Genomic DNA, 14,462 nt, shown 5'->3' on the forward strand with positions numbered 1-14,462 from the left:
GCAAAAGCCAGAGAGCAAGAAGCAGCCCATAGGCAATAAGGCTGAGCAGGAGGACAACAGACACTACATAACAGTCTTGATGCAGGCACCCTAAACATTTTATGGAATTAGTGGTCTAATTACTCCTATTTTTGCAAGAGTTGAAGCTGAATTGTAGTAAGATCATAACTCACAAGGCTCCCAGTCCTATCTGTCTTACCCAGTGCCAAATCCACCAGGTTACACTTACTAAACCATTGATTTCATTTCATATTTTTCACTATGTCTCAGAATACAATTAAACAAAGGACTCAATACAAATTGAGTGTGTAATCGAAAATACGTAAACACTAATTAGCATGTTCTGCCTAATTGCCCAACACTGGCCATGGATTTCCACACAGCTCTCAGATGCAGGTCTGTCACCAGAGACTTGCCAGGCTGTCCTGACAGAGGAAACAAACTGCAGAGCACTGTTCCCTCTATCTGCCACGCCATCCTCAGCGTATCTGCCGACGGTGGAGCAGGGAAAGACTGGAAGCAGGTCTTCCCACCAGCACTCCTGTTATTGTCAGCCCTGGCAGGGCTAGATTGCTGCTACAGCAACAGTGGCAGGTTTTCAAAGAAACTGCAGTGTATACAAGGATGTTTTACACAGCCAAACAGAAAATCTTCCTTCCAGTTCCCCCTGGCTTCAGACAAAAGCAGCAAACCCTAAATCAACAGGCTTCACGCGCGCGGAGGGAAAAGGCAGATGCCGCGGCGCTGCCTGTGCTAGAAAACTTCAGGATTAAAGAGCTGATGTTGGTGCAGCTCCACTCTGAAGAATCCCCAGAGGATCCGAGTGCTCCGTGTTGATGACGTAGCACAGGGCACTAAAATTCAAATCTTGCCTGCAAATGCTGCTACTCCCTGAAATGCACTTTATAATGTGTTAGTGAAGGAGAGAGAGGAGTTTTCTGAAAGGCTGTTGTTTTAGAGAAAGATGGCCAGTAATATATTATTAATGATTAAAGTAATTAACATTTGATCACAACTCTAATATCACAGAATCCCAGACTGGTTTGGGTGGGAAATGACCTTAAAGTCCATCTCATTCCACCCTCCTGCCATGGACATGGATATCTTCCACTAGACCAGGCTGCTCCACGTGCCATCCAACCCAGCCTTGAACATTTCCACAGTATCATTATTTCTTTTACTTAAAAATAAAAATGAAAGCTAAAAGTTGTTTCTTATATTTTTTTAAAGGACAAGTATTACTACCAAAAATGGCAGTATTAAATAGGTAATTTTGCAAGCAATTCGTAACCAGCTCCTGCAGTATATCCCACCAACCTTCAGAAAAGCTGCTAATCTCAACATTCAGGATTCTGCACAGCAGGGTAGAGTTGAGAAATTAATCCTTTTAAAGTTGAATTTCAACAACTGACAGAGGCATGTGTTAGCTGAATTCTATTTATGGCATTCATCCAAATATCAAATAAAGCTTTCCTGGCTGTGTTTCAGTCATCCCCATTCACAGCTCAAAGAGGACTTTTATAAATGTAGACAGGCAGTATAAATCCTGGATCTTGTTTGCATCCAATTTTACACATCTCAGAATGAGAGAACAACATTATTTAGGAATTGTCACTTCAAGGGACAGACCAGTAATGACTTACTGAGACATCTATCCTGTGCAGTTGTAAACTCCAGACAAAAGCCAAAGAACATAAAAATACTCCTAAAATACCACTGTGGACAAGGCAGAGCAGTAGGCAGGCTGACAGAGCTGCAGGTACACAAACACAGAATCATGGAATCACAGAATCCCAGACTGGCTGGACTTGGAAGGACCTTAAAGCTCACCTCATTACACCCCCTGCCACGGGCAGGGACACCTTCCAGTAGACCAGGCTGCTCCAAGCCCCATCCAACCTGGCCTTGAAATGTTCAGAGAAACCCAAATACCAAGTGATCAAAGAACATCAGTAACAGCTATTTATCAACCCCTTTAAAACACCTGTGTTGTTTCAAAAATCAAAGTTCACCAGAAACAGAGGTAATCAGGCAGTTCCTTAGGTACAAAGCACCATCCGAATTCAGGGACACACAGAATCCACCTGACCCGCAGTTCACTGTTGTCTCAGAACATTTCTCAGCCTTTTCAGGTTTGCACTGTTTTTTCTGATGGGGTTATTTTTGTCATCTCTTACATTTCCTGTGAGCATGAAAAGCAACAGCAGCAATGAAAGATACAAGCACCTCTTTCTTTTGAGGCTGTACCACAATATGTAAGGTGAAGAATAAAAGGCATTCTGACAGACTTCCAACACATTGCGGCCACCTCTTGGGTTCAGTATTTCGTTATAAACCTGGATGTACAGGCTGTGCTCCTGAGACCTGACCTGTCCCAGTAACTCCCAAAACGACACCCAGCATCTCGAGTCCACAGACCGCCTCCACGCCTCCCTGCCTGTACTCCCATTAAAAGTTATGTTCTTTCATCATCACCAAAACTGAGAAATGTTTATGCTTCCTACCACCACTTTGCTTTCTACTGCTAACTCAGCTGTGTTTGATGATAAACACTGTTCTTCAGACCAAAGATGATGTTTCATAAAGAGCACTCCTCGGCACAGTTACAGAGCTCTGGTGAGTCTGACACCTCTCATGCTTCGAAGGGACTGACTGATCAGGGACACGAGCAGCACGCTCAGGTAAACCTTTGACAGCTACTGCACCTGGAAGGGATTCCTCAGGGAAATGAAGATGCAAGTTTTTCATAAAAACAGGTTTTCAGAGCATTAAGCAAGTTCCTCTCCAAGTACATTCACACACAACTCTCAGGAGACAAATGGGAACTTAAGCCAAACATTTAATGGTAAAATGTGAACAGAAGATTCCTTGATGCTCTACAGAGCTAAAATCAAAATGGGAGACAGCAATGAAGGAATCAGTGGTGGAACCACTCTAGAACTCCCAAGTTACCAAAAATTTAAGGATGGCTAAATATGGATTAACCAACCTCTTCTCTCTGACAGGCAAAGGTTGACAAGAACCAGGACGTTTAGAAGAGTATTTCTATTATAATTCTTTCAAATTCTGACAGTCATCTACAGACTCGCTCCCTGGTTCAGGGGACTGCCTGGCTCAACTGCACTAAATCTTCCTAAAGGAATTCTTTTGCTATTGTATGTACCGAAATACCTGCACGGCAAGGAGCACCCAAATGTGCTCTACCCAACACAATCCTTCTCACCACCACACCTCCAAAAGCACCGTTTTCACTTAAGTAGCAGCAAACAACTGAATTACTGAAGCTTACACTCAACTCTTTCAGGCCACGAAACAAATCAAATTATTTCCTCATCTGATTAAAGAGCAACTTGGTTCCAGGCGTGGTTCAAGTTTCCATGCGAGGCAGATGGCCCCAGCCAGAATTCAGATGTCCTAAAATTAAAACAAAGTGTTAAGGATTTTTGTCTCCTTTAGGAAAGATTTACTCCCAGGTGAGACCTGCACACCTGCTAAGGAAGGGCACTGCTCACACTCACACAAACACAGTTGCAGACAAGAGACGATGGAAATTCTTTCTCTGACACTGACATGCACATAGGAGTTGAAAACTGCTGAAGATGCTGAGTGTGGCTGGAGCCCAGAACTCCAGGAATGCCCAAAATGTCACTTTCAAAGGCATATGCTGGTGACAAACAAGTGTAAGCTTCTTTGTAAGGGAGCAGCAAGACAGTCACACCTCCCAATAGGGTCTGATCCTAGTATATATCCTCAGCAAACTTACTAGGATACAGCTTAGTGTCCAGGAAAATCATAGATAAATCACATATAAATAAATCACTATATTCCAGAGGAAAAATCTGACTTAGTGCCCCAGTAAGAAAGTGACTACAATGTAACTCTAAAATTCCTGGTCTGGGGACTCACAAACATACAAACAGCAGAAGCTCTTCAGAAGTCACAAACAACATGGATTTAGGGCCAGGAAGATGAAGGGCCTGCAGCATCTATCACACAAGGAAAGGCTGAGAGAGCTGGGTCTGTTCAGCCTGGAGAAGGCTCAGGGAGATTTTATCCATGTGTGAAAATTCCTGATGGGAAGCAATGAGAGGCTCTTCTCAGCGGTACCCCATGACAGGACAAGAGGCAGTGGGCACCAATTAAAACACATTAAATTCCATCAGAATTATCTTATCCATGGAGACAGCCAAGCACTGGCCCAGGCTGCCCAGGGAGGCTGTGGAGTCTCCGTGAGGACAGACAGACCCAGCTGGGCACGGTCCCAGCACCCGCTCCAGCACTGATTCCATGATCTCCAGAGGTCCCTGGCAGCCCCAAGGGCTGAGACTGAATGCTGGCACTGCCTCCACAAGACTCACCCGGCTCCTCTCCCACCACCAGAACATCTGACTGTTTTCAGAAGTTTAACCCAAATCAGATTCCTGGGCTCTGCAGCATTTACTTATGTGATAAAACCAAGACTATTAGAAACTGTAATTATAAATTCCTCAGTAAATCTGCTTTAATAGGAATAGACATTCCAAGGAAAGCTGCCTTTTTTCCTCCCTAAGAAATAAAACATACTCAAATATTACCAGGAGACCTCGTCATTCCTAAACTGAAAACAGAGTAAACTTTAAATAAAATACAAGTATTTATTCACCACGTATACAGCCAGACTGTGGGATTTCTTGCTGAGTCAAAAAAGAACTGAGTTAAAGTCTAGCTAGTCCTGTTCTGCCCCGAACAGTACGGATTTACACATCTCCACAGTGCAGGATCCTTGCTGCAAAGGCAGAAAACTGTCAGTTAACAGAAGCTCTGAACTCTGCAGCTGATTATTCCCCAATCACCCCAGAGTGCTCCTATCCAAACTCCCTGATTCTTCTGCTGAGTGAATGCATACACACAAAAAACATCAGGCCTCCAGACAATGACGGCCTGAAACAACTGGATGTAGTGTCAGTTTTTCTGAACGGGAATGGAAACTCCAACATTTGGAAACTTTTTAGGACTGCCTTTGAATCTCTCTCTTCCCTATCTTCACCTTGTCTGGGCATTGACAGGAACCACTGTCCATCTTCCTTCTGTTTGCCAAACCTCCTGACCTTCACCACAACTCAAACCTGCTTTTAGGATCAAAACCTTGTGTTTCTTCAGCACTTCAGTTTCATCAACTTTGTAAGGTGACCCCAAATTCTTTCTAGTTATTTACAGAGTAACCATAAAACTTTTCCAAATGCTGAAGAGACAAGTGATGGAAGGGAATGGAGAACAATTTACAGAGAGTATTTATGTAAATAGACAACATTCCTCAGTCTGGTTAAGTGATATTCACCTCACAGATGCCTCAGAGCTACACAACATAGTAAAATAACATAGCTGAAGTTGGACATTTACATTTTAAGCACTGCTGAAGCACTGCCTGCTTTGCAAACAGCAGTTACTGGGGATTTTACTGCGTGTCCATTAGCACCTGCTATTACTCCACAGTTCAAAGTTGGATCTGAGAGTTTGTTCAAAGCTGGATCTGAGAGTTCGTTTCAGTCAGCTCTTAAAACAACTGCTAATGACAAACTGGCCTGAATGTTCAGCCTCATCAGTTTACTCTCTACATACCCACTGAGATAACACACGTGATAACTGCAGAGACATGACCACACACCTTACTTCACCTGCACTTTGGCCACTCACCCACTTCAAAATGAGTTCAGGCCATTGCTTTTTTGTATAGAATAAAATATTATTTCTCCTTCATTTTCACCATCCCTGGAGGTGTTCAAGGAATGACTGGACATGGCACTCAGTCCTCTGGTCTGGTCAACAAGACAGGGATCACCCAAAAGTTGAACTCAACCTTAGCGGTCTTTTCCAACCTAAATGATTCTGTGCAACACACTTCCATGTAAAACTACATAACCTGTGTACCAGTGCAAAAGTCAGACCAAGGCTCCAGGCTGCCAATCATTTTTAGTTACAGATACCAAAAGGTAACTGTGCTGTTGAAAATTTATAAATAAAGGTCAGATGCTTCATAAAAAATGAAAAATCTTAACCTATAACCTCAGAAACGTATGATGAGAAAATTCTACTTCTTGACAACACTAATCTGCAGAAGTACAGAATCGCAGAACCATGGAATGGTTTGGGTTGGAAGGGACCTAAGCTCATCTCATTCCACCCCCTGCCCTGGGCAGGGATACCTTCCACTAGACCAGGTTGCTCCAAGCTCCATCCAACCTGGCCTTGGACACTTCAAGGGACAAAAGAATTGGGCAATATATGGAGATTCTCTAATAGAAAAAAAACTACAACTCTCAGAGAACAACGAAGTATTCAAAACAAGTAAAACTGACAATAAAAGAATCCAACTAGTCTTAGAACCAAAGAAAAAGCATACTTAATTCCTTTTAATTTCCCCTACTTCTTGATCCACACCACACATTTCTCTATGGGCACTGGTGGAGTCCCCATCCCTGGAAGCATTCAAAAACTGTGTATGTGACACTTGAGGACACTGTTAGTGATGAACATGGTGGTGGTGTTGGGCTGACGCTTGGGCTTGGGGATCTTAAAGGTCTTTTCCAGCCTCAACCATTCCATGATTTAGACTTGGGTACAAACAGAGAAGCACTAGAGAACCCAAGGCAGGAGCAGTCTCACACTCCTTCACCCACACCTGTGGCAGAGAGCCTTTGCAGTGTCCTGCCCAGCCCTCCAAGCTCCAGAAACAGATTCCCTCACCAATTCCCAGAAACCAGCCCCAGCAAGAATCCTGTCTGTCCAGGTCTCGGCTCAAGAGCACAGGCACAGCAAATGCTACAGAAGGCAAAACATGAGGAGCATCTCTTTCCATGGCAGAACCAGTTCAGCAGTTTTAGCTCATCTGCTCCCACCTCCACCATTTGATCCCAGTGCTCCAGAGCCCCCCTTTCCTGCCGTGACACCACTCCTTGTGCAGCTGCACAGTAACTAGACCAGGAAGCAGAACAGTGTGAGAAAATCCAATCAGAAGTACAATATCCCCATTCTAGATCAGTTTCCCAATCCCATTCATCTTCCAACCACAAACAACAATTGTGCTGGCACGATTCAGAGCACAGTCCATGGGTGAGAACAGAGGGCGGGGAAAAGGGGCTGTTCAGACAGCTCTGCCACCGGAATATTCAAATTACACCCTGGAAAGCTGTGAATTCAAAGTCCTCCCCCTACCCCCAGCACCACACAATCATCTTGCAGCAACACATTCCAGAGTTTTGTTTTGAAAGCCACTAAAGGAGGAAGATTCCAAGGAGGAAAGGACATTTACGAGGCTGACGCACAAGTTAAGGAACTTTGGTTGAATCCATTTCGGTTAAGTCAGAATGTCCCGGGGGCAGCTGGAAGAGCTGCAAGAGGTGGGTGTAGGGATCCATCCTTCCCAGAACACTCAACACAACGCATCCACCGTGGCACCCTCTAGCAGTTACAAAAAGAAGATAAAAATTGCTACAAAAAGAAGTCAAGTCTGATTTCTATTCCTAAAACCTGCTAGTACCAGTTCTAAAGTTCAAAACTATCTTTATAAAGCATCTTTTCCATCTCTCTTCGATAATTTAGTCACTGTCTTAGTAGAGTTATCCCTGGGATGATGGGAATAAAAAAGTTCTGGTAGGGAAAAAGAAAAATCACCAAATCCCGTGTTTTGTATCACAATTCCCAGCAAACACAACTGGATTACAGTCAGTTCACATTTAAGCATGAAGAACGTCTGAGTTTTGATTATATAATGTTTTTAGGGCAAAAGAGCTATTTATCAGACTACTAACATTCTTCTTGTTGCTACCAAATTCCAGGAAGTCTCTCAGTTTTACAGTCACTCCATTGTGGAAAGCAAAATCCGGGAGATGAATAAAAACTTCTAACTGCACTTGCTGCAGTGCAAAAATGCCATTTTATTAGTACACACACATTATTGGGTAATTCAAAATTAATGTATTAGCTAAACTAATCCCATGTTTAATCAGATTTGGTACCTGACATCTGATGAACTGCTTTAATTACAGGTTTTCACCCTCGCCTACTGCCAACGAAGAGCCAACTTTGCTCTATTTGAATGCTGCAGATGATATTCAACCACAGGACAACCAGCCTCAAGGTTTTAGGTTTTATGCTCCAGTGGTTTTTCTACTACATTACTAATCTGTATGCACATTTGGGTTGGTTTATTCCAAAAAGGACAGTGTGTTATGTAAAGACGGGAAAGAAACATACTACAGCCTAAATATTTTCAGCATGAAGTGATGCATATTTTTTTATATCTCTATTAACTTCTTAGTAGGAGATGCCATCCTTCTGCAATGGTTACAAAGCATTTCTTAATTCATTATACATTATTTAATACTGACTATACATTAGAAGACTGGTTTTAGTCCTTCACACAAGTCAGCTCCTCAGGGTCTGTGGGATGAGCTCCAGCAACAGGCCTTGGAATCCACATTTCCCATTTCTTTCATTTTTAACTGCTACAACCAATATATAAAACATTTAGAGATGCTGTTGCAGAGGCCTGCAAGTTAAGTACAGTTTCACTATCATTTTAAGCCAATATAAGCTGCTGCTGAAAGAACTAGTCCCACCTCTCCTCAAGGCCAGTTTCCACACGTCCCTTCCTTGAGTCAGCATGAGCCATTCATGAAGACCCACGGCAAACACAGGATACTCACCCCATTAAAAATCATTTCTCCTCCCCTTTTCCTTTGGGAAGGAATAAGGGAGAAGCTGAGTTAATTTCAACATGATCAGCTGCCCGGTCCAGCTCACTGTGGCCACGTCAGAGTTGGCGTGAGCTGAGCCACAAGGAAAAGAGGAGCACACGACTGCCTGAACTGTGCACGTGGGAATCGTTCTGGCTGGAGCTGCTCGTGGAAACACACCTACAGGGCAAAAACTGGAACATAAAGCATTTAGATACTCAAAGAAAATACTCCCTGTCCCAAGATACTCATAAATGAAAAGAAATTACTCGAATGAGTTATCAGAGCAGAGTTTACATTATCGACTCACACTGCGGGCTGAGTTTATAATACCCACTCACACTCACCTGAGGTGTGGGGGCTTTTAGAGTTTTGTTTAACTTTTTTTTTTTACGAGAATATGAGAACAAAACTCTTAACTGAAATGGTGGCGCAAGCCAAAACTTTAACACATGGTGCGGGGACAGTCTGAATACGTAACTCGGCCTATCCAGAGAAGGGGAGAAAATACACCAGAAAAAAAATCACACTACAAAAAACTTCAGTCACTGGGTTTCCAAATGTAACTTCACTTTTTTTAATCAGTGCACGCAGACTCTGCCTCTTTAACTCCAACAAACCAAATTTTATATGTCAGAAACCCCAGTAACTCCCCAGACCACTCCAACCTCAGCTCCTCTCAGAACCTCTGTGCTCCCCAGCACCCATCAGCGATGGCTCCCAAGGCCGGGATCGCCAACCACACGAACCCGACACGCACAGGAACGCGATTCAGAGGAGAAGGGACTGGCCCCAGTTCAACCTGGGGCTGGATTCCACCCGCGGGGCGGCTGCGCTGCTAAAAGCAGCAGTTATAAGAAACTACTCTCTCTTAACACACCCTCATCATAAATGCATATTTGTGGTTCTCTCACTATGTTCAGACCTTTCCCTTTATCTCATCAGTTGTACTTGTACCCTGAGCCAGAGCACTTGTCCACAGGATAAACTTATCTGTATCTATCTAGGAAAAAAAAAAAGGTGCACTGGAGCGTGTTCTGATCAGTCGGAGAAACACTAACACGTTTTCCTAAATCCAGATAAAATCATATTCACAACCACTTCATTACTCATTCTCAAGAAGTATATTCATTGGTTCTAAAGTTTAAATTGCATTTCAACTTATCATCTCCTTGATATTTTGTTACAACAAAATATGAAAAGCAAAACTTGCTTTAGCCTCTTTATAACCCTTCTCTGCTTTATACACCTCTGTCACAGCATCTCGCTTGGATCAAGCAGCTCATTGTGACCACAACATCCTCCCCTCGACCTCTTCCAGCTCTGAATCCACATCTATGCACCGGAAGAAAAATACAGTCTTGATTAATCAGTTTGAGACTCTTTTCCAACCTGAAACACTCAACCATTCAATTAAATACAAAAAAATAAAAGAGAATTCACAGTAAGATTGGGCAGTTCAAAAGTTGTGCTCAATTAACAAGTACTTGAAGCAATTTTGTGAGTTACACGGAACATTTTTACACACTTCCCAAATTTCCAGTAGGATAAATCATAACTTCGATGGGGTTTATCACCTGTATTTATAATTGAACTACCCTGTTCCAAAATACTCTTCCTACTGCTGGCACTAGGACTGAAACCAACTGGAAGGCATTGTGCTGGGTAACCAGAGAGCCTTGAGCCCCTCTAGTAATATCCTAAAAAAAAAAACCTTACAAGCTACCCGTGATAACTTTAAAGAGAGAATCAATTACTCTGAGCAGTTTGAGAGCTCCCAAGATGTGCTTTGATTCATTAAAGTCTTTTTATTTCTTTTACCTTCATCACTTACCAACATACAATTCGAAGTTAATAACCATATTATAGTCCTAAAAAAGTTAAATCTTTCCTGCAACAACATTAAACTGGTTTAAACCTTCACTTCAGGGTAATAAGGAACTTTCCATTTCTTCTGTTGTACAGCCCCAAAATTGCTCCCTCCACCAGCTGTACTGTGGGCAGATATATTCAACAAACTACTAATAAACTACTAACAGGTACTTCTAGTACCACAAACTAACAGTAGTGGCTTCCAAATCTTTTAAACACGAGAAAATGAGTTAAAAACTCTGTAGTACGTAACACTTGTCGTGATGGACTTACCCATGTTCATGTGCACTTGCCAGAGCTCAAATTCAGTATTATGAAAACAGAAATTAATTTAATTTACTTTTAAACCCACTTCATCCCCTCCGGGTCCGACTCCCCACAGACGATGCTGCTTTACTCCGGTGCACGGGGATAACGCTCGGAGATGCCCCGAGCTCCCGGCACCGGGACCCCTGACCCTCCGCTTCTCGACCTCTGAGCCCGTTTTTACCCAAAACCAGGCCACCCCACCCCAAAAATCCGAGCCCTCTTGTTCCATTGAACCGCGTTCCCGGGACACTTTAATGAGCAGCTTTGGGGGCCCCCCACCCGCCCGCGCTCCCCGTTAGTTCCCGCTCCGGGCCAGAGCGTATCCGTCCCCCCGGCCGGGACAGAGCCGGGGCCGGGGGGGCCCGGGAGGAACCCCGGGAGGGACCCCGGGCGGGCCGCAGCCCCCCGCCGCCGGCCCCGCCGCCGGAACCTGTCGGGACACATTCTTGCGGCGGCCGCGGCCGGGCCAGGAATGCGGCCGGGGGAGCCGGAGCGGCCCCGCGCGGCCCCGGGGCCCCTACGGACGCGCATCCCGGGGCGGGGGCGGCGGGCGGGCGATGCCCCGCGGGGCCCGGGGCGGCCCGGAGCGCGGGCCCGGCGGTACCGGCGCTGCCCCCCCCACCACAGCCCGCCGCGGTCACTCACCCTTGGAGTAGAGCGACTTGGGGGACTCGAGGTCGAGGTCGGCGCTGAGCAGAGAGATGAAGTCCGAGGGCATCGCAGCTCCGCGGCCCGGCGGGGGCGAGGGGGCGGCGGGAGGAGGGGGGGGCCGGGCCGGGGGGGGGGGGCGCGGCTGCCTCCGCCGCGCGCGGAGCGGAGCGGAGACACGGGCCGGGGGAGCGCGCGGTGCGCACGGCGGGGCCGCGGTCGGCGGGGCGGGCGGGCGGTCGGGCCGGGGCTGCGGGAGCGGGCGGCGCTCGCAGGGCCGGTGTGCAGCGGAGCGCGCCCGACGCCGCTCCGAGCCCGCTGCGCCTGCGCGGGGCACGGGAGGGGCCGGCGAGGAACGGCGGCGGCGCGGCCGCTCTGCGCGTGCGCGAGGGGAGGCCGGGGACCGGCGGGGGCGGAGCGGCCGCGCGTGCGCACGCGGGCGGGGTGCGGGGGAAGAGTCTGGAAGGGGGGGGTCGCGATGGACGTTCACGGGACCCCCCTGCACTGAGGGGAGCCGGGGTGAGAGGAGCCCTTCAGGGGAGCTCCTGGTGATCAGGGGAAGCGGGAGCGCCCTTCAAGGGCAGCCCCAAGGATGGACTCTGAGAGGAGCCTCCGGGGGTGAGGGGGCCGGGATGGTCTCTCAGGGGAGCCCCCGGGATGATTCATCCCGGGAGACCCCCAGGCTCAGGGAAGCACCCCGGCGTGAGGGCCGCCGGGATAGACCCTCCCGGGAGCCCCCGGGGTGAGGGCGGCAGCAGCGGTTGCCCCCAGATCCGCGGCCGGGGCTGTGCCCGACCCTCCTCGCACGGTGCTGGGGGTCGTGAGGACACCCCGCGGGTCAGGGCCGGCTGTGGTGCCACCACAGCTCCATCCACCCTCAGGGTTCTGCCATGGAAACCCACAAGTCAGAGCTCGCAAACCCACTGGTGGATATTGTCCCCAAAAAAGAGCTATTTCCAAATAACATGAAAATGCAAAAGCAGCGTCAACAGTGCATTATCATTGACACGGGTGGCAGCTGCCTTAAGAAACAAGTGCCCCACATGGGGGGAATCGGGAGAACATGAGCACTGAGTTATTGAGAGGGAGTTTGGGAGTCCCTTTCCCTGAAAGGTATAAGAAGGGGGACGAGGTGTGGAAAGGTGTCCCGCACAGATGTACAATTACATTTCCAAACTGTCCAAAATCTGGTTTGGAAGTGGGGAAGGGAAGGGAAAGCAAGAGGGGTTGTATGTGAGTGGATGGAGGTGCCAGGCGAGTGCTTAAGCTGTGAAAAATGGAGGCGGAAGGAGCTGTGAACAGCTGCCGCGTGCCTCCGGCGCCGCACAGGGTCCGGTTTCCCTGGGACACCAAAAGGTTGGCTCCCGTCCCTCCTGCTGCCAGCTCCTTGCCAGTCTGCTCTCAGATCCCAGAGAAATCTCCCTCTAAAAACACTCAGTAGCTTCCATGTGCTTACTGCAGCCCAACAGCCAGTGAATGACCCTTGAGCCCCATGCCCTGCTGGTCACTTGGTCACTGTGGGATGGCCACAATGGTGCCTTCACCAGGCCCTTGACCACAGTCCCGTGCTTGTGACACCGTTGAGTTGATCCTTGGAGCACCAGCACTCTGTTCTGCCACACTCCCTGTCCGCCGGGCGCCAGGCAGTGCTCGTGGCATCGGGGTGGGACACGCATGGTGTCCATGGCTTCACAGTCCTGGCAGAGCGGTGGCAGCTGCACAGTGCGTGGTTGGTGGCATCGGTTTCTCTTTCATCCCAGACAAGCTGCTGTAATTCCTGGAGCTGTCCTGGCTTTTCATCTCCTTTGCCTGTCTTCATTCACGGTGTGGCAGGAGGGCACAGGACTCCAGTACATCTATGGATTTCAGCCCTATCCATCAGCCATCACACCTGGTGACCAGCCCCTCCCCAGAGTGTGCCATGGAAGTCTCCAGGACCCTTCCCTGGGCAATGACAGCCAGGATGCAGCCGTCCTGGTCCCCAGGAACACTTGTCATGGCACATCGCAGTTCTGCTGCTGCTTCAGGGTGCTCAGCACCGCTCACCCATACATTGTTCAAGTCAGGTATGAGTGTCCTCCTGAGTCAAAAGTCTTCCAAAAGGGTTTGCTGTGATCACTGAGTCCCTCAGCAAAACATCCAGGGATGGGACAGCCACAGCTTCACTGGGCAACCTGTGCCAGAGCCTTACCACCCTCACAGGGAACAATTCCTTCTCAATATCCCATCTAACCCTGCCCTCTGGCAGTGGGAAGCCATTCGCCCTTGTCCTGGCATTCCAAAGTCCCTCTCCAGCTCTCTTGGAGCAGTCATACTCAGGAGAGCTGAAGGGAAAGGTTCCCCTTTGTCAATCTCAAACCTGACAACTTCAGAAGGAAAGGGGCATTCACCCGTGTAAGGCAGGGATTGCCCTGCCCTGCAAGGGAGGGAGGAATGTCAGTCCATGAGAGGAGAGAGAGCTACTGCTATGCTGGCACTACAAAACTGAATTGTTTGGGAAGCATCCAGGGAAAACAATGTAAGACTGTGCTATACTCACCTCCTGTCTGAGTGATGAGGGAGACAGAGGCTCTTGCAGAACGTGCCATCACCAGATGGGCTGTGGTGGGGAAGGAAAACAGATCTTAGTTCTGAAAGGGAAGTGGTGAGAGACAGAGTGTTCAGGGATGGAGCAATTCAGGATAGAGAAGGTGCCTTTGAGAGGCACAGGAATTCATGGCTGGGCAGTGAAAGGACAGCACCGAGAGCCCGGAGGCTGCTGGCCCAGCAGTAGCAGCCCCACGACAGCTGCTGGAGCGTGTTTGGCTGTGAAGAGCTCTGCAGGGTCCTGGGAAGGGCAGAGCTGGGAGAGCACAAATAACAACATAGAATGGGGGATCAAAGCAGAGAAAAAAGGAGTCCTAGCGCTCTGTGGGGCGA

General features: G+C 47.8%; 1 protein-coding gene across 4 annotated transcripts in view; it reads right to left on the reverse strand.

The window, feature by feature from the left end:
- NFAT5 (nuclear factor of activated T cells 5) overlaps positions 1-14,207 on the reverse strand; it is a 60,905-nt gene extending 46,698 nt beyond the window's left edge. For 3 of the 4 annotated variants that reach the window (XM_069027101.1, XM_069027100.1, XM_069027099.1), the window contains exon 1: positions 11,541-11,644. In XM_069027101.1, the coding sequence (XP_068883202.1) occupies positions 11,541-11,613 (73 nt within the window). In that variant the 5' untranslated portion in view covers positions 11,614-11,644. Of the gene's footprint in view, positions 1-11,540; positions 11,645-14,082 lie in introns of those variants that run through there. The other variant, XM_069027102.1, reaches the window with a different exon arrangement.
- Positions 14,208-14,462: the final 255 nt, after the last annotated feature.

The sequence above is a fragment of the Aphelocoma coerulescens genome, chromosome 11, assembly GCF_041296385.1.
Source record: "Aphelocoma coerulescens isolate FSJ_1873_10779 chromosome 11, UR_Acoe_1.0, whole genome shotgun sequence".
Taxonomy (NCBI): Eukaryota; Metazoa; Chordata; class Aves; order Passeriformes; family Corvidae; genus Aphelocoma; species Aphelocoma coerulescens.